Here is a 19676-nt window from a genome sequence, read left to right on the forward strand (position 1 = left end):
CCTACCTATGCCTGGGGGAGGGGATGGGGGAAGCCCAGCGAATACCGAGGGCACCCTGACCCCAGCACCCAGCAGGGGATCCTCCCGGCGGAGCTCCCCATCCCTGGAGCAGAGGCGGCTGGAATGGGAGAGGGAGATGAAAATGAGGGAGCTGGAGGATCATGAAAAACAACGTCAACATGAGGAGAAACAACGTCAACATGAGCAGGAGGAGAAGGAGAGGGAGCGTCAGGAGAAGGAGAGGGAACGTCAGGAGAAGGAGAGGGAACATCAGGAGAAGGAGAAACAAAGACAGCATGAACTGGAGCTGGCCAGGCTGAAGAGCAGTGGGGCCCCGGCTGTGGTGAGTGAGGGGGGACCCAAGACTGCAAGGAACTTTGATAAGTGCTTCCTGGCCCAGCGTAAGGAGGGGGAGGACATAGATAGCTTCCTGACGGCCTTTGAGAATGCCTGTGAGCTGCACAGGGTTGACCCTGCAGACAGGCTCCAGTTCCTCACCCCCTTACTGGACCCCAAAGCCGTGGAGGTGTACAGCCGGATGACAGGGCCGGAGGCAGGGGACTATGAACTGTTCAAACAGGCCCTGCTCCGTGAGTTTGGGCTGACCCCCGAGATGTACCGGAGAAGGTTCCGGAGTCAGCGTAAAACGCCTGAGGTCACCTACCTACAACTGGCCAACCGGATGCAGGGATATGCCCGCAAGTGGACAGCTGGGGCCCGAGCTAAAGAGGACCTGCTTGACCTAATCGTACTGGAGCAACTGTATGAACAGTGCCCTTCCGACCTGAGGCTGTGGTTGGTGGACAAAAAGCTCGAGAACCCCCAGCACGCAGGGCAGCTGGCCGACGAGTTTGTGAACAGTCGGTCAGGGGGTAGCCGGGAGGAGTCCCAAAAGAACAGGCCCCCCCCGATGCAGAGAGAGAGTCACCAGGGGGCCTCCCAGCGGGGAAATAGGGAGAACCCCCTCCCAAGGGGAACGCCTGGCGTCGGGCCCCTCCGACCCGCTCGAGGGGACCAACGTGACCTGAGCTGCTATCACTGTGGCCAGAGAGGCCACATACGGTCCCAGTGCCCTGGGCTCAGGGACAAACTGAGCAGACCCAACCTACCCAGGGTTAACTGGGTAGGGACCCAGCTGGACGAGGGGCAGACGACCCAGGAAAGGGGGCCTACCAGTTTACCACCTGCTCAGGAGGGAAGAGTACCCCAGGCCAGCTCCACCAGAGGGCTGGAGGCTCTGGACTCAGGGTGCTCAGTTTACAGGGTGGGCGCGGGGCTGTCCCTCCGGAGAGAGTGCCTTGTTCCCCTGGAGGTGGATGGGAGGAAGGTCAATGGATACTGGGATACGGGCGCGGAGGTGACGCTGGCCCGGCCCGAGGTGGTGGCCCCAGATCGGGTGGTGCCCAACACCTACCTGACCCTGACAGGGGTGGGCGGGACCCCATTTAAGGTGCCCGTGGCAAGGGTACACCTGAAATGGGGGGCCAAGGAGGGCCCCAAGGATGTGGGGGTACACCACCATTTGCCCACTGAAGTTTTGATGGGGGGAGACCTAGAGGACTGGCCAAGCAAGCCCCAGACCGCCCTGGTTGTGACCCATAGCCAGAGCCGGCGAGGGGCACTGCACCCTGACCTTGGGGAGGGTACCGCACCAGAGGCGCAGGACCCTACCCTGGTGGGAAGGGAGGGCCGAGGGGCACGGCTCAGAGAGGCTGAGGCCTCAGACCTGGCCACTGAGGGGGAACCGGTCCCCATCCCTTCCCCAGCCGCTGAGTTCCAGGCCGAGTTGAGGAAAGATCCCTCCTTGCGGAAGCTCAGGGACCTGGCCGACCTCGGTGTGGGACGGACCATGAGGAGAGGCTGCCAGGAGAGGTTCCTGTGGGAGAAGGGGTTCCTGTACCGAGAATGGGCTCCCACAAGGGAAGTAGAGTCCTGTGGGATCAGGAGGCAGCTGGTGGTCCCCCAGAAGTATTGCCGCAAGCTCCTGTACCTGGCCCATGACATCCCCCTCGCAGGGCACCTGGGAATCCGGCGCACCCGGCAGAGGTTGCTACAGAACTTTTACTGGCCCGGGGTCTTTACCACGGTCCGGCAGTATTGCCGATCCTGTGACCCCTGTCAGAGGGTGGGGAAGGCCCGGGACAAGGGGAAAGCGGCTTTGAGACCTTTGCCCATCATAGAGGAGCCTTTCCAGAAGGTGGCCATGGACATCGTGGGGCCTCTCAGCAAGACGACCCGGTCGGGGAAGAAATACATTCTGGTGGTGGTAGATTTTGCCACCCGCTACCCCAAGGCAGTGCCCTTAGCTTCCATTGAAGCAGACACCGTGGCCGATGCGCTCCTGACCATTTTCAGCCGAGTGGGGTTCCCCAAGGAAGTCTTGACAGACCAAGGCTCCAACTTCATGTCGGCCCTGCTCCGGTGCTTGTGGGAGAAATGTGGGGTCTGGCACGACTGGGCCTCAGCTTATCACCCCCAGTCCAACGGGCTGGTGGAGAGGTTTAACGGGACGCTAAAGATGATGCTGAAAACCTTTATGAACCAGCACCCGCAGGATTGGGACAAGTACTTACCTCACCTGCTGTTCACGTACAGGGAGGTGCCACAGGAGTCTACCGGATTTTCGCCTTTCGAACTGTTATATGGAAGGAGGGTGAGGGGCCCCCTGGACCTGATGAGAGACGAGTGGGAGGGGAAGGCCACTCCCGATGGAGAGTCAGTGGTGGAGTATGTCCTGATCTTCCGAGAGAGACTGGCTGAACTCATGGGCCTGGCCAGGGAGAATCTGGCCAGAGCCCAGAAGAAGCAGAAGGTCTGGTATGACCGCACGGCAAGGGCCCGTGCCTATGCCACCGGGGATCCGGTGATGGTTCTCATCCCAGTGAGAAAGAATAAACTACAGGCCGCCTGGGAGGGCCCTTTCAAGGTCGTCAAGCAGCTCAATGAGGTAAACTATGTGGTGGAGCTGTCGAACCGGGCGCACCACCGCCGGGTGTACCATGTGAATATGATGAAGCCATATTATGCCAGGGAGAATGTGGTGTTGGCCGTGTGTGGACAGTGGGAAGAGCAGGGAGATGACCCTTTAGTAGATCTATTCCCTGGGACCAGAGCTGGTTCCCCCCTGGAAACAATCCCCCTCTCGGATCAGCTAACCCCTGCCCAGCAAGCTGAGGTCAGGGAGGTGCTGCATCCGTACCGACAGCTGTTTTCCAACCAGCCTGGACGCACTAATCTGACTGTCCACCGGGTGCAGACAGGGTCGCACCCGCCGATAAGATGCTCCCCCTTCCGAGTCACAGGGAAAACTGCTCAGGACCTGGAAAGAGAGGTCCGGGACATGCTGGCTTTGGGGGTGATCCAGCCATCTGCCAGCCCTTGGGCCTCGCCGGTGGTGCTGGTCCCCAAAAAGGATGGGTCGGTCCGGTTCTGCGTGGACTATCGGAAGCTCAATGCCATCACTGTATCTGATGCCTACCCCATGCCCAGGCCGGACGAGCTCCTAGACAAGCTGGGAGGAGCTCGGTACCTTACCACCATGGACCTTACAAAGGGCTACTGGCAAGTGCCGCTGGATGCAGATGCCCGACTGAAATCGGCCTTTATCACCCCTCTGGGGCTCTATGAGTTCCTGACCCTGCCTTTCCGCCTCAAGGGAGCGCCGGCCACCTTCCAGCGCCTGGTGGACCAGCTCCTGAGGGGGATGGAGAGTTTTGCCGTGGCGTATATTGATGACATCTGTGTCTTTAGCCAGACCTGGGAGGACCACGTGTCCCAGGTTAGACAAGTGCTGGACCGACTCCAGGGGGCTGGGCTGACTGTAAAAGCGGAGAAGTGCAAGGTGGGGATGGCGGAAGTGTCTTACCTGGGCCATCGGGTGGGGAGCGGCCGCCTAAAGCCGGAACCAGCCAAGGTGGAGGTGATCAGAGACTGGCCCGCTCCCCACACCAAAAAGCAGGTCCAAGCCTTTATTGGGATGGCAGGATACTACCGAAGATTTGTGCCCCACTTTAGCGCCATAGCCACCCCCATCACTGAGCTATGCAAGAAGGGGAAGCCAGACAAGGTGGTCTGGACCAAGCAGTGCCAGGTGGCTTTCCGGGCGCTGAAGGAGGCTCTGGTCAGTGGCCCAGTTCTGGCAAACGCAAACTTTGACAAGCCCTTTGTGGTGTTCACCGACGCCTCCGACACGGGACTGGGGGCGGTGTTAATGCAGGAGGATGAAAAGGGGGAGAGACACCCCATCGTGTACCTGAGCAAGAAGTTGCTACCCCGGGAGCAACACTACGCGGCCATCGAGAAGGAGTGCCTGGCCATGGTGTGGGCCCTCAAGAAACTAGAGCCCTATCTCTTCGGGCGGCACTTCACCGTGTACACCGACCACTCTCCCCTGACCTGGCTGCACCAGATGAAAGGAGCCAACGCCAAACTCCTGAGATGGAGCCTGCTCCTGCAGGATTACGACATGGACGTGGTCCACGTGAAGGGAAGTGCCAACCTGATAGCGGATGCGCTGTCCCGGAGAGGGGGCCCCGAACTTCCCCAGGTCACTGGTCACAGTGACCCCGCTCAGTTCAGTCTCGAAGGGGGGAGAGAGAGTTGTCGCGGAGTGTGGGGGAGTCCAGGCCCTGCACCCCTCTTCCTGGGATCCACTGAGACTCTCAGCCAGCCAGTAAAACAGAAGGTTTATTGGACAACAGGAACACAGTCCACAACAGAGCTTGTGGGTACAACCAGGACCCCTCAATCACGTCCTTCTGGGGGAGCAGGGAGCTTAGACCCCAGTGTGACGAAGTGGGACTGTTCTTAATGTTTCCTCTGAATAGTGTGGGGGTGCCTCAGTTTCCCCTAGGCAGTTCTTAAGTATCTAGGGGGCGGAGTAAGGGTGTATGATCATTGCAGAGCCTTAGAGGGCATGTGTGTGCAGGAGTCTGGACACAGAGAATGGCCAACACCCTGTTTCCTGGCAACTGATGGCCTGGGCCCTTCCCCCCTGCAAGGTGAGAGCTAAAGGGTTGGAGAACAAAGGAATCAGGTGACCACCTGGCCCGGGAAAGGAACAAAGCCCAGAGGAGGAGGGGCTGGAGGGGGTTTTCAGTTTGGGGCTGGCTGGGACATGGAGTGAAGTGCAGACGTGGTTGTCTGGCTCACTGCCCCCCAAAATGGACCCAGCTGAGGGGTCCCGTTCTCTGCACCTGCAAGCTCTGTTTTAGACCATGTTCCTGTCGTCTAATAAACCTTCTGTTTTACTGGCTGGCTGAGAGTCACGTCTGACTGCGAAGTTGGGGTGCAGGACCCTCTGGCTTCCCCAGGAGCCCCGCCTGAGCGGACTCGCTGTGGGAAGCGCACGGAGGGGCAGAGGATGCTGAATGCTCCGAGGTCAGACCCAGGAAGGTGGAAGCTGTGTGAGCTGCGTGTCCTGCAGACAGGCTGCTCACAGAAAGGCGACTACCCCAGAGTCCTGACTGGCTTCATGGGGAGCAGTTCCAGAGCATCGCCCAGGGACTCCGTGACAACTGGTGGCAGCGGTGGGATGTACTGCACCCCGTGGATGGTGCTTCCTGCAGTAAGTGACTGGGGAGCAGTAACACGAAGGGGGATTGCCGAGGACCAGGCCTGCTGAAGGCTCAGAGAGGAGCGGTTTCGGGGGGCGGTTAACCCCTGGGAGTGTGTGACCAGCGAGAAGGACTGTGCAGTAGCAGGGTTCCCCTGGGGATTGCAGCGAGCAGTCCAAGGGGCGGAGGAGTCTGCAGCTCGACCCTGGCAAAGAGGTGGTGACCTCGAGAAGGGCTGTCACACTAGGGGTTCTCCCTGGAAACCGTGGGGAGCTGAGAGCACACAGGCCTGTGAGTCCACAACAACTTGGGAGGAGCGGAGTGATGGCCTGTCACCGTCTCCTTAAGAAGGACATTGTAACCCTGTGCAAAAAGAGAGGGTTGAGCGTTGGAAAGTTCACCAAAGCAGAGTTAATCGTGCAGCTGGAGGAGGATGACCGCTCTAAGGAACAGATTCCTGACCCCAGCTGGGGCTATAGCAGGATCTGGGAGCAGCTGGAGCGGGAGCCAGGCATCGCCAAGACTCCTGTCCCCGACCAGACGAGGGTCTTCACGATCGGGTTCCCCATCGGGGGATCGAGACGGACGGGATTGGAGCTGAGTCTGAGAGAGCAAGAGGACTGTGAGAGACAGCGAGAGCCCGAGAAAGAGCTGCAGAAGCAGCAGCAGCATGAACTGGCGGTGGGGGAGCGGAGAGGCCTAGGGGACCTCCCCGGGGTGAGTGGGGATAGATCCCGGGGGGCCAGTTCCGCAGGGAACCTCGAGACTAAATTGCTGCCCCTGGTTAAGGGGGGGGTGTGTGGATGCCCACCTCACTGCCTTTGAGCAGGCTGGAGATTTGAACCAAGGGGACTCTGCGGAAAAGCCCCGGTTTCTAGCTCCCTTGCTGGGCCCCAAGGCCATAGACTCCGTCAGCCAGATGGTTGGGGATGTGGACGGGCTCCCACTCCTGACCCCAACCTATATGTCTGTGTGGAGTTTCCTGGGGCCAGGCCCCCCGGACCTCCAGTAGGAGCAGAAGGTGATGGTCAATGGGGAGACATTCTTGGGGTGGCCAAAGGGCATGGGCTGCATAAACCTTCCCACATGCGGCCTGCGAGTGCTATCGACCACCCCTGACCTAAGGGAGGGCGTGAACTGGAAGGGCCTGGTGTAACTCCTACCAAGGAATGGGAGAGATGCTGGGGCATCCATGGGAACGTTGGTGGCTTCGAACTTCCCCAGGTCACCGGCTAAAGTGACCCCTCTCAGTTCGATCTCGAAGGGGGGAGAGATGTGACGAAGTGGGACTGTTCTTAATGTTTCCTCTGAATAGTGTGGGGGTGCCTCAGTTTCCCCTAGGCAGTTCTTAAGTATCTAGGGGGCGGAGTAAGGGTGTATGATCATTGCAGAGCCTTAGAGGGCATGTGTGTGCAGGAGTCTGGACACAGAGAATGGCCAACACCCTGTTTCCTGGCAACTGATGGCCTGGGCCCTTCCCCCCTGCAAGGTGAGAGCTAAAGGGTTGGAGAACAAAGGAATCAGGTGACCACCTGGCCCGGGAAAGGAACAAAGCCCAGAGGAGGAGGGGCTGGAGGGGGTTTTCAGTTTGGGGCTGGCTGGGACATGGAGTGAAGTGCAGACGTGGTTGTCTGGCTCACTGCCCCCCAAAATGGACCCAGCTGAGGGGTCCCGTTCTCTGCACCTGCAAGCTCTGTTTTAGACCATGTTCCTGTCGTCTAATAAACCTTCTGTTTTACTGGCTGGCTGAGAGTCACGTCTGACTGCGAAGTTGGGGTGCAGGACCCTCTGGCTTCCCCAGGAGCCCCGCCTGAGCGGACTCGTGTGGGAAGCGCACGGAGGGGCAGAGGATGCTGAATGCTCCGAGGTCAGACCCAGGAAGGTGGAAGCTGTGTGAGCTGCGTGTCCTGCAGACAGGCTGCTCACAGAAAGGCGACTACCCCAGAGTCCTGACTGGCTTCATGGGGAGCAGTTCCAGAGCATCGCCCAGGGACTCCGTGACACCCAGCCCTGGGGTTCCCTGTGTTCCTCTCCCCAGCCTCCAAACTGCCAACTCAACCCACCCAGCAGGTTCCCTGCTGCAGCCTCTGTTCACATTCCTGGGCAGAGGTGTTACCTCCCCCTCCCCCTCCTGGCTCAGGTGACAGGCTCTTAGGTCTCCCATCCCCAGGGCACATTCCCAGGTCAACACTCCCCCCTCCCTGCTGAGTCACATCGTCACAGGTGCTAGCCCTTCTATAGAAACAGAAGGGTTCTTCTAACATCAGCAAAGCAACATATTTTCCCTCATTTCATTCTTGAAAACAGCTGAACCGTTTTCACTGAAACTTTCCAAAACATTCTGCCTGAGGTGGACACCCAGAGTGGAAAGTTTCAGCCCAAACGGCTCATGCTTGGCAAAGTTATAAGCAACTGAAAACAGGGCCTTCTAATGGAAAGGGCAAACAATTATATATGGCACTACCAGAATACCAGCCCTGGGGGGTGGGGGTGGGAGCGATGTAAGAGGTAAACGGGGGTGGCTCCTAAAATGTGACCTTTGATGGGCACTCAGAGAACAGGAGCAGCCCATCCTTCCATAGGCAGTCGGGGAGGATCTGTTGGCTCCTAAGGTATGTGCCCCACATATTCCGAAGGAATCCACGCTCCTTGCCTTTCTGCCATCACCGCTGGCCTGCCAGGAGATGGACCATGTTGCCCGGTGGGAACGTGCTGTGAAGCACTTGGGGGATGGGACACCATGCCTGTGAGCCTTCTCTCCAGGCTCTTTGCAGTACCCCAGGTAGCGCAAGGCCAGCGCTGGGACATAATGCAGTCCAGTGGTCGAAACACACCAGCCTCATCATGTATGGAGGGAGGACGGGGGACCCTGCTATTTCCTGATTTCCCTCTTGCTCCCCTCCCTGCCCACACTGAGGATATCTAAAATTAGAGGCCCGATCCTTGGCTGGAGTAAAATGATGTAACCCCATGAGCTTCAATGGACCGATGGTGATTTACACCAGCCGAGAATGTGGCCCTAGAGCAGTAGGCAGGGTGCACAGACACCATTCCCAGCAGGAAGTGTCACTAGGAAATCACAATCCAAAGGGCAGCAGCATGGAGCAGATCCTGGGGCCCATTCCTGGTACCTCAGCACCTTTAATGACCTGGGCCCTTCTGCGTCCAGGAGCTCAGAGCAGCCACTGTGCTGAGACTGAACTGATCAGAGTCCACCCAAAATATTTACAAGGCCTTGTAAGTAGAATTCCAAATGCCAGGAAATCCATTTCCCAGCCCAGGAATCTGGCACTCACCTCCCAGTGTCAGGCTGCAGCGAGCGAGGGAGAGAGGCAGAGCCGGGGAGAGGCAGTAGCAGACTGGAGAGCGACCTCCTGGAAGTGCCCCTTCTAGTCCCCAGCAGCTGACGTGTAGTTTATATTCCAGTGGTTATTAAAAATAAAGGGAAAAGAGAGCTCAGAGCAGAGCAAGCTGTTCATTTGGAGCCTCTCCCTGGGGGTTAATAAAGCCCCACTCACTGCTGTAGTATCATTTTTATGTTATCATAAAGCTGGACCATTTAGCAGGTTTGTGTTACTTCAGCAGTTAGCGCTGCATGAGAAGGAACTCAGAGGGGAAAAGAGGATGAAAACCTCCCCGAGAGCCCAGAGAAATGCTGTGGGGAGGAAGGGAGCCCCACCAGCAAGGATTCCTTGCGTTCATACCCCAGCTGCCCTCCCCCTGCCACCGCTAAGGGCCTCCCACACACACAGCTAAACCCCCAGGGTCTAGGAAGAGCTGGCGCCATCCCTCCCCACACTTCAAGAGGCATTGTCACCAACACATAGCTCCGAGGGATGGCCAAGGGATGCGACTGCCCCAGGGAGACAGGACAAAGGCTGATCCGCAGAAGGTTTCCCCTCTGCAGCAGCAACTACCCAGCCTGGATCATCCTGGGCTGCAGAAGGGAGCATTTCTCCTGACATCAGCAGTGGGGCATGGGAACAAATCACCCCAACTTGGTCCTAGCTTGCAGGGAGGGACACAGACCCATCACCACAACAATCAGAGCCACCTGCTATGCTTAGTAGCCCCAGGGAATTGGGGTGACTGGCTGGAGGGTTCAACCCAGCATTCCCACCCTCGGTGGAGATGGCAAGAGAGGGGAAAGCCCAGAGCAGGGATTCAGAGCCCAGAGGGTCTCGTGCTCACTGCTGGTCCCCCAGGATCACAGTCACTGAGAGACCCTGGATCTGGGGAAGGTCATTTGGGGAGTTGATTGTTTGCCAAATTATGGTTCGTGTTTGAGGAGTAAAAATTGAGGGTTTTCTTGGGTCCCTTCCAGCCTCCACTGCACGCCGGGAGCTCAGGGGAACTGCTTAGGTCCGGTCAGTCCCTTCCCAGTCCCTGCTCCAGCAGGAGCAAAAGAGGTGGTGGCTCATGGCCCCACTTTGCCTAGGACCCATAAACAGAGAAGTTGCTGCCTCCACTGAGCCTTGTCCTAGGAGCAGGGAACATCCTGCTAATCATGCCTGGGGGCATTGTGTAAACCTGCTCCTGAAGAACCTCCATTAGGCAGGGGCCAGGAGCTCTGGTCACCCCATCCCTTTGGGTGTGAGAGTCATTCATTCCCCTCCAAATCACAGCCTGGAGCAGTCATGGCCAGAAGCTCCCTGCAAGTCCCTCTTCTCCGTGGACTCCAACTAACATCCTGCATCACTGGGGAACGATCTCCACGCATGGAGAGGAAGGGGAGTGGAGTACGGGAGGCATGGGGACTCCACAGGGGCCAGCCTCCAGGCAGCTGCTGCTGTACCGGCTGCCCAGGAGCAAAAGTAACTTTGCTCTCCGCTGCACGGGTGCTAATGGGAAGTTGAAACAACACTGGAGCCTGGTGAGTGGCCCAGGTGGTGCAGCATGGGTTCAAGTTGGCAGCCCCTGAGAGGTGAGGGCGTTTCCCCCAGGAGGGGCCAGAGGGAGAGCGTATCTGGGCTCATGAGGGCTGCTCAGCGACAGGTACAACAAGAGACAGGCAGCCCGGGCACTGCAGCTCTCCAGCTCCCCCTCACTCCCTGCCCCACCTCTCACTCCAGCCAGTCCGCCCCTCATTCCCACTTCTTGGCAGTGCAGAGCCTGCAGGAGACAGCTGCTCCCACGCTGCACTTTTCAGCCCATTTTGCTAACCCCCATGCAGACCTCCAAGGGCTTAACCAGTTTCTGAAAGCAGCTGCCAGGAGGTTACAGCAATTTAACTGAACAGGTTTAAAATCACACCTCTCCTTAACCCAGGATAATGGCATGTGGACCAAGCCCCAGGGCCCAAAATCACCCTCAAAGCAAGCAGAGAAGCGAAGGGCTCCTTCTCTCCACGCAGCATCGCATCGGTGCTTTGTGCTGGGAGGAGCAGGCAATGGGCTGCAGCTGGCTGCTACCTGTCATTCCTCCACCCTCCTTCTGGGAGGGGGCACTGCGCTCCAGAAATGAATCCATCACTTTATAATGCCCCCTGCATTTCTCACCTTGCTCTCGCCCTGGAGCAGGGTAGGAGGGGCCACACTACTCAGCCCAAATTGGAAATGTCCCAAGCAATGGGGTTTCCACCCTGCCCCTATCCTGAGCCTTCCCTGGCCTGAGCCACCCACTTGCCTATGGCCGCAGTGCTGTCCTGCTGAGGCGGTGTGCAAAGTGCACCATGGGACAGGGAGGGCACAGAAATTAAGGCTTTCGGCACTGTCAGAGCTACATCAAGCAGCCATCCACCAGCTGATTGCTTGAGTGTTCTATTTTGGACGTCAAACCGGAGCAGGCAGAGCCTTACAATGCATCAGACCTGCTGCCTTTTGACGGAGGGTGTTGGTTTCCCATTAACAAGTGGAAAGCGTGAGCTGGAGCAGAAAACTTCAAGCGCTTTGGAATTGATAAAATAACAACTCCCTAATTAAGCAGAACTGTCAGTCACAGGCACTGGCTGCCCGGCCCCGGGAAAAAGCAGCGGGTTCCAGCACACGTGCCTGGCATAACAGAACAGAGGGTGTGCTGCCACTCACACTGCACGCTGGGGATCCCCAGGACCTGCCCCAGAGCAGAGCTCCCCTTTAGCCACTGGAAGCAGCACAGCCTAAAGGTCTGGAATACAATGGAGACCAGGAGCCAAGACTCCTCTGTCCCATTCCAAACTTTGACTGTGGGCATGTCATTTAAACACCATGCCTCGGTTTCCCCAAGTGTAAGACAGGGCTACTGCCACCCACTCCATTGGAGGGGATGTTAATGATTGCAAAGTGATGTGAGCCCACTGAATGAAGGTTTCAGAGTAGCAGCCGTGTTAGTCTGTATTCACAAAAAGATTCACAAAAATAAATTGGTTCGTCTCTAAAGTGCCACAAGTCCTCCTTTTCTTTTCACTGGATGAAAGGGGCTCCAGGAGGGGAGGGGAAATGTGTTCTCATTATTCGGCTGCTCCAGCAGCTGTTCCCACCCTGAGGCTCGGGTAGGGGCAGAACACTGCTCCTGAGCAGCCTGTCATCTCCCCTGCAGGCTCCCAGATAGACCAGCCAAACTCAGACCCCCGTGCACTGTGCTTGCATTCTCTCACTGCAGGGGCAAAGCCCACTCAGCCTTCCCCCAAGGACATGGAAACAGTCACCCTGCGCTGGGGAAGGCTGTGCACAGCCATGTGTCAGGTCCAGGTATGGGGCAGGAGGAAACGGCTGTGAATGCTAAGGATAGGGTGACCAGACAGCAAGCGTGAAAAATCAGAACATGGAATGGGGGGGGGGGGGAGGGGTAATAGGAGCCTATATAAGAAAAAGACCCCAAAATCAGGACTGTCCCTATAAAATCAGGACATCTGGTCACCCTAGCCAAAGAATGCCCAGGGCCAACCAAGGAGCAGTGTGTGTGCAGGAGAGATTCCCAAAGATACCCACCTTCCCTTTAGTCGCCATACGCAGTAGGTTAGCCCTGAAAGACGTATTCAAATTCTGGAGAGCCCCCTTCCGAACAATAGCTCTGCTGAGCACCAGGCATGGCTGTGTGGGGTTGTGGGGAGGAGAAATGCTGCATGTCTAGTGATGAGAGCAGAGTAGGAATCAGGTCTGCTGTGCTCTGTTGCTAGCTCCAAAAGGGGTTAAAGTAGGAGCTCCTGGTTCGGTTTTTGGCTCTGAGAGGAAGCCCGGTCTAGCGGTTAGAGCAGAAGCCATGCACTTCTATTCCTGGCTCTGGATGGGGGGGGGCGGTGTCCAGTGGGCAGAGAAGGTCAGGAGTCAGGATTTGGCTCCCAGTTCTAGCACTGCGTAGCCTGGGGCAAGTCACCCAGGAAATGAGGCTAGAGCTACCCCTTTGCACATCAGCCTCGCCCTCGCACAGGGCAATGCACTGGGAGCATGACACTTGCACAGGGAGCTAATTAAAGGCAAAGCCCTGTTATCCAAGACCCCCGTCCAACACTCCTGTCAGTAATGAAACGCTTTAAAGCCAGGCTTAGGGCAGGAGGAGAAGAGCAGCCTCCGCAGGCTCTGCAATGAGCAGCTCATTACTACAAGCTTGTCTGCCCCCTACTCCAGTTACACCCGCTGCCAGCACTGGTGCCAGGTGAGGGGGCATTCAGGGGAGTGTAGCACCATTAGCACCGTGGAGGGGGCTGTGCATCAAGGGGAGGGCATTCCCAGGGAGCCAGGCTTGGTTCTGCTGGGGCAGGTTGGGGAGGAAGGCAGCTGTACTGCAGGCCGGGGATAGGGAACAGACAGGACAGTGTGCGGGGCAAGGCTTAGAAAGCAGGGCGCAGACAGAGGCTGTCACTGCGTGGTGTGTACTTCGGCCTTTCAGCAGCTCCCTCCCAGCCCCCACTCACATCCACAGATTAAAAGGGCAGAACCTGTCTTTATTTCAGGGAGAAGGCTGAGGAGAGAAACGCCGTGCCAGCTCAGAGCACCGGGCCAGGCTCCCTGCTGCGCTACGTGGGGTGCTGCAAGTGAGACAGCAGGTCTGGCATTAAAGCCTTGGCACACTAGCACTTCATAGGGATGGCACACCAACACACCCCCTACCCCCAGTTCAGTCGTGGCTGCTGCTGGACACGCAGGACTCGTTGATCCCAGCCAAGAAAGCCCAACGGTCTGGCTTAGCTCCATGGCAGCCTTGCTTCTTTGGCTGCTGGAGAAAAGGAGAAAGCGGTCCCCTCTGATGCACACAGGGATCAGCAGGGGAGCACAGGACAGAGGTTCAGAAAACACCACGCGAAGGACAGGGAGACCAAAGGGGTACTTAGCACATCAATCCAAAGCCTGCAGGGGTTGCTACAGGCCCCCCCAACAGCAAACACAGGCAGGGAATGTGGGTCCAGAGTGCCCTGATACAGACAGGGAGAGAGCCATGTACCCACACAGGGCTCCTGGCTCGGGGGTACTGGAAACCCTTCTCTTCCCAAATTCACAAGGGCCATCTGCCCCAGAGAATGCTGCTGTCAGGACCCGCACAGAGGTGCTCTGCTGCATTCACGCTCACTATGGGGCCTTCCCGCTAAGTGTGCAACACTGGGAACTGGGCAGGCAGCTTGCCGACAGCTGTTCTTGTGTGGGAGGTGTCAGACACGGTCTGAATGTCATCGGGAGGCTGCAGGAGATGAGTCGTTACTAACTGCAGCTGTGCCACACTGCAGACAAACCCTTCTGCTCTCAGCCCAGGCAAGAGGCACAGAATCGCCGCTCGCCATCAGCGAGTGCGGGAACCACCTGCCATCCACGGGGACGGGTCCCCTCTGGCCAAGGCCCCGGAAGCAAATTGCACTCACCCCCCAATCCCTTTACCAAATCCTCTGGGTCATGGAAGGCACCCGGCTGCCTGGGGGCGGATAGGTTTGCCCAGACAAAATGCCTACTAATGTCCAATAATGGCTGAGCACCTGACAGATCCTTTGTTCCTGCCTCCTTCCCCAGCTGCAGCAGCAGTGTCCCGAGCAGGAGTCCACACTCCTGCAGGCATGCCCTATGCTCCTCGGAGCAGCGCTGGGAGCGGCCCCAGCAGAACTTCTCCTCTCCAAGTGCACGATCCTCTTCTCCCTCAAGGCAGGTGCTGGGGCTCTAGACCCCATCCTGGCTCCAACCCAGCTTCGCTGCAGCATTCTGGGTTCCACTGGCTCCTTGCCTGGGTTATCCCCCCTCCAATCATCGCTGTGGCCATAGCATCCACCTCAAACGGCGAGCAGTGTGGGGGGAGGGGGAGGGCCAGCAGCCACATCTGGCCAGGTGAGTCACTCTTTCCCAGCTTGCATGCCTGTCTCAGGGTGTCATTCCCCAGGGAGAACATGGTCCCACAAGGAGGCGGTGCTCCAGATGAAGCCCCTTTCATGCAAAACACTTGATGAAATCAGCAATCCCCTCAGGGCTGGCAGCTACCCAACACAATCTTTGCTCCCGGGCTCCACATGCTGCTACTAAGGTGCACACGGTGCTGTGAGGGTACGTGGCCCTCTCCAGAAGGTAGGAGAGAGACCCTCCCTGCCCCACAGATGCTCTCCAGTCTCTGGGTGGGGAACAGAAGCAGCAGCGCAAGCTGCATCACGCACAAGTGCTCCCTAGTGGATGCTTCCGAGCAGCACCAGCCCATCATGCTATGAAGTTGTCTGGTCTCTTAGCCGTGGGCTGCAGCGAGGCCGTGACATATAGACAACAAGGTGCACTGGAGGGAATGCTGGGGATGGTCCCAATTCTGACACACCTGCTGTCCAGACAGGAAACCCCTTAGCACTCACCCTGTCCAAGGCTGGGCTGCAAAAGCAACAGCCACATTCAAGCCCTTACTGCTGCAAGGCCAAAGCTGTTGCTCATCCCGACTGCACGATTGCAAGCCCAGCCCTAGTACCGGCTCCACCCTGGTGGTTTGTGAGTGCCCTTGCCAAGGCTCTTCCACTGTGCTCATCTGAATCCTCAACCCTCTCAGTCTCCTTCTAGTGAGGTCATAGTTTGCAAACTTGCCCACCCCTCACCACTGATCCCACCCTCCCCAAGCCCCCTTCTCCCCTCCCACCACAGCAATAACAAGAATCCTTTATCCTTCCAGGAGCCCGTATATCTGGAGATCATACAGCATTTTTTACACTCATTAAATAACACAACATCCCAGAGAGCTGACAAGGGATAGGAAGGGAATCTCTTTACCCACTACTGAAATGCAACCACCTCTGGGGTGGAACGTGTCAGCTGCCTAAGAGCACCCAATAACATTTCAGTTCCCCAGCACTCAAAACCTCCAGTGATGGAATTTTGTGGTTCTCTAAATGACTACCACTCAGACACCTTTCTAGTGTGGGACACATTTTCCCAGCCACCTTGTGCTGTCTCTGGCCCTTCCCAGTCCCTTGATACTTCAGTGGGTGTGTCTGCCACCAGTCCCTAAGCGCTGATTTCATGTGTTCTTTGGTCAGAGTGCCTCACATACTAATTCAGCTACAATTTTCTTCTTTACAGTGGAAGCTTCTACTGGGCACGTGTCTGTAAAATGGTCTCATTCTCCTCTGTTCTATTTAGGCTCCTTCTCCAATGAGGATGGCCCTGAGGTTAAAGCACTGGACTGGGACTCAGGAGATCCAAGTTTGATTCCGGGCTCTGCTAAACACTCCGTGCGTCAGCGTGAGCAAGTCACTGCCTCTCTCTGGAGAGTGGGGATAACAATTCTCCTTTTGTCTGTCATGGCTACGTAAAGCATAAGCTCTCTGGGGCAGAGCCCATCTACACAACCCCTAGCACAATGGGGCATGTTCTCAGTGGGGACCTCAGGGACTTTGCTAATACAAGTGACCACCATACTATCTGCACACCTGTGCTGCTGGAGTTAGTTCTTCACAAAGGTCTCATAGCAGCCAGGGACGTCCCCTGGGGATGGAGCAGCCCAGCCTCCAAGTCATTAGGGAGAAGCGGGGGTAGGCTCAGCACGGACAGAAATGGGCACAGCTCCTCCTGACCCCAATGGGAGCTGGGTTCGCTAATGCCAGGACAGAGTTTGGCCCATATCCCACAGCAGCCCTCGTATTAATGAACACACTGCTTGTTACCCACTAATCACACTGGAGGCGACAGGGTTTAGGGGAGGGGTTAAGGGAAACCACCTCCTAGTTTACGGACACCATCTAGACACAAGGCAATCGCTCCGTTCTGCCAAGTGTTGCTAACATGAGGTGTGTCTCCAAGTGGCAGTCATTTTGTAAAAGTGCCCTTTCCGACTGGGCAGGGTGCTGACAGAGACAACGCCCCCGCTGGCAGGTGCGACTGAGCTCAGCACAGCCTCTCCCCCACCACTTGGCTCCAGGAGTGCCCGTGTAACAGCTCCACGGGAAAACACAGTAAGAGGGGAATCGATGGTTGCTGACAGAAATATTTAACAAACCAAAGGCAACAGCCTGCCAGTGAAACCAAATCCAGAGAGCAGAGGGCTGTGTGCGCGCACATGGGGGGAGGGAAGCACAGCACCTTCCGAGGGGAAAGACCTCTGTGCCTACTTTCCCCTCACCGCGCTGCAAGAGTTAAATCCTGATCTGCCCAAGACTCACACATGTACATCTATCTGGGCAAACCAGGCAAATTTAGCTCTCCAACTGTAGGACGGGACTCCCCTAATCTCACTTTACTGACCACACAACAGAAGCACATTATGCTGCTAGGCAAATCCCAATCGTCCATGTAACCTCCCCATACTCACTCGCACCACAGTGCTGGGGATTGGCAGCACTGTAATTAATAATGCTCCAATGCTCACGTGTGGCAGGCAAAGACGGCTTATAGCACAGCACCAATTTTTATCCTGACAGACCGGGAGCCAAGACCGCTGTCACATGTCTGACTCCAGCTCTGCTGGCCACTAGCCCGGCCAGCATCTGAAAGAGGTGAGCCAGTCACTTCTCATGCGATAAAGTAGATATGGATTTCTCCCCTCTCCCCCAGACCTCTTGTTCTCAGACTCCTTCCTCTAAAATGCAACCCAAGAACAAAGATGTATAACATAACCACATGGAAAAAAGGGAGGGAAGGGGCAAGTGTCTGGTGTCATTCATCTGAATCAGGTTTCAATTAACACCAACAGGAGACAGAGTCATGCACACACAAGCACCTCCCTGCTTCTGCTGCCCAGGGTCCTTTCCAGGTGGGCAGGTGCATGGGCAGTTATAACACAGCGGCAGCAAGAACTCAATGCGAGAATGATCCCTCGGCCAGCTTTCAGGAAGGGGGAGGGCCATTCAAAATGGGTGAACAGGTGAACGGGAGCTGCTGTAGACAAGTTAGCCCGGTAGGGATCTCCCTGCTAACACACACAAGGCAACCGGAACCTCTTCTCTCTCCCCACCCTAGAGAAGCTGGGAAAACTTGCTGCTCCCCTGTATGCAGATGCACAAATGTGGATGGGAAATCTCTCCCAGCCCAGCTCTAGGTAAAACCAGAGCTCTGATCAAATAGATCAAGCTGCCCGTCCCCTAACCACACATGCACTGATATGGCCCCAGCCTCTGACCACATGCATCGCCTTAATGAAACTCCGCTCACAAGCAGGGACCTAGCAGGTATTTCTGATGGTACAGAGAGAGAAACTTGTCCGCTCCCCGCTTGGAAATGGGCAGCTGCAAGCGCAGCCCCTGACCACACAGATTAATTCAACGCAGCCTCTCTGGTAGCACACAGGGATTTAAATTAAACTTGGCTGGCGCCTGCGGGCAAGGAGGCGCGGGCACCGCTCTGGCCCCAGGCGGGGGCTGTACGTACCTTCCAGCCGGCAGAGCTGTTGCTGTCTCCTTTATCCTTAAAGTAGGGGACGTATCTGACCATCCAGTCGTAGATCTGGGACAAGGTGAGCCGCTTCTCCGGGGAGCTCTCGATGGCCTTGGTGATGAGGTCCGCGTAGGACAGGTTGCCCCAGGCATTGCGCCGCGAGTTCTTCGCCTTGCGGAGCTGTCCAACATCCGCCCCCAGCGAAGGCAGCGCCGAAGCGGCTTTGCGATCCGCCACGGCTCCCGTGTTCTCCGAGCCCTCTGCCGCTCCGCCGGCCGCGGGAGCTCGGGAGCCACCGGCTGCCGCCGCGCCTCCGTCCTCCTCCTCCCCGGGGAAGTCGGGGTGAGGCAGCGGCCAGGTGCAGGAACGGGGCCGGCTCTGGGGTTCAAAATCCGGGTCGATTTCAACCTGATGCGCCTGCCGCTTCTCTTCCATGTTCCCCCCGCTCCGCCTCCCCCGCGGAGTCACGGCAGGGTTCCGCACGGCCGGGGAGAGGGAGAGACGGCGGGGAGCCGACCGGGGCGAGCGCTCACGGGAGAGGCAGGGGCGGGGGAGGACGCCAGCCCCCGGGCCGACCCTGGAGTGCAGCGGGGCGGGGAGAAGAGGCCCCGGCAGCGGGGAGAGGACGCACAGCAGTCCGAAGCCAAGCGCCGGCACCTAGGAGGCAGCTGGTCCCAGCCCCATGGCAGCCCGCAGCAGTGTAACGCGAGAGCTCAGATGGGGGGCTGCACGATGGGGGCTCCCGAGGCAGGGAGGGGCGCGGAGCTCCCCCGCACGGAACGGCCCCAGTGCCGGGGGGCTCAGCCAGAGGCGCATGGCGGGCGGGGGCTGGCGAGGGCGGCTGCATCCATCGGGGCCAGGCTGGGGAGCGAGGGAGGCTGTTCAGTCAGCAACAGATGCTCCGGAGCCCGGGCGGCGAGCGGCAGCGGAGCCCTGCCGGACGGGCAACGGGAAGGCTGCGGGCAAGTCCGGGGATCCCAGCGGCCAGCGGGGCAAGTAACAGGGCAGCCTGCGCGCTGAGCCCGGCTCCCGCCTGCCCTGGGCACAGAGAGGCGGCGAGGGCAGGGCGCGGCGGCCGGCTCCTCACGGCTGGGCGGCCCGCTCCCCGGCAGGTGGGCGGCAGGGCGGCGGAGCCCAGGCGGGCATGCTCCGGCCGCACGCACCTGGCAGCGGCCGGCTCCCGGCCCGGGACTGGCGGATCCCGCCGCCTGATTCGCCGACTGGGCAGAAGTGGCGGCCAGCGCAGGCGAGCCGAGAGCGGCCAGGCAGCGCGGCTGGGCGGCACACGCCCCGCACCTAGCACCTGCCGGCGCCGCGGGCCCCCGCTCCGCGCTGCGCCTCCCCCGCGGCCGCCGCCCTGGGCTGGCGCCGCCTCTCTCCCGGGACG

General features: G+C 58.2%; 1 protein-coding gene across 1 annotated transcript in view; it reads right to left on the reverse strand.

Moving 5' to 3' along the window:
- The window catches only part of FOXO6 (forkhead box O6), a 104282-nt gene extending 85306 nt beyond the window's left edge, over window positions 1-18976 (reverse strand). The window contains exon 1 of the mRNA XM_048826168.2: window positions 18284-18976. Coding sequence (XP_048682125.2) covers window positions 18284-18724 — 441 coding nt within the window. The 5' untranslated portion in view covers window positions 18725-18976. The remainder of the gene's footprint in view (window positions 1-18283) is intronic.
- Between the last annotated feature and the right edge of the window lie 700 nt (window positions 18977-19676).

The sequence above is a fragment of the Caretta caretta genome, chromosome 19, assembly GCF_965140235.1.
Source record: "Caretta caretta isolate rCarCar2 chromosome 19, rCarCar1.hap1, whole genome shotgun sequence".
Classification (NCBI taxonomy): domain Eukaryota; kingdom Metazoa; phylum Chordata; order Testudines; family Cheloniidae; genus Caretta; species Caretta caretta.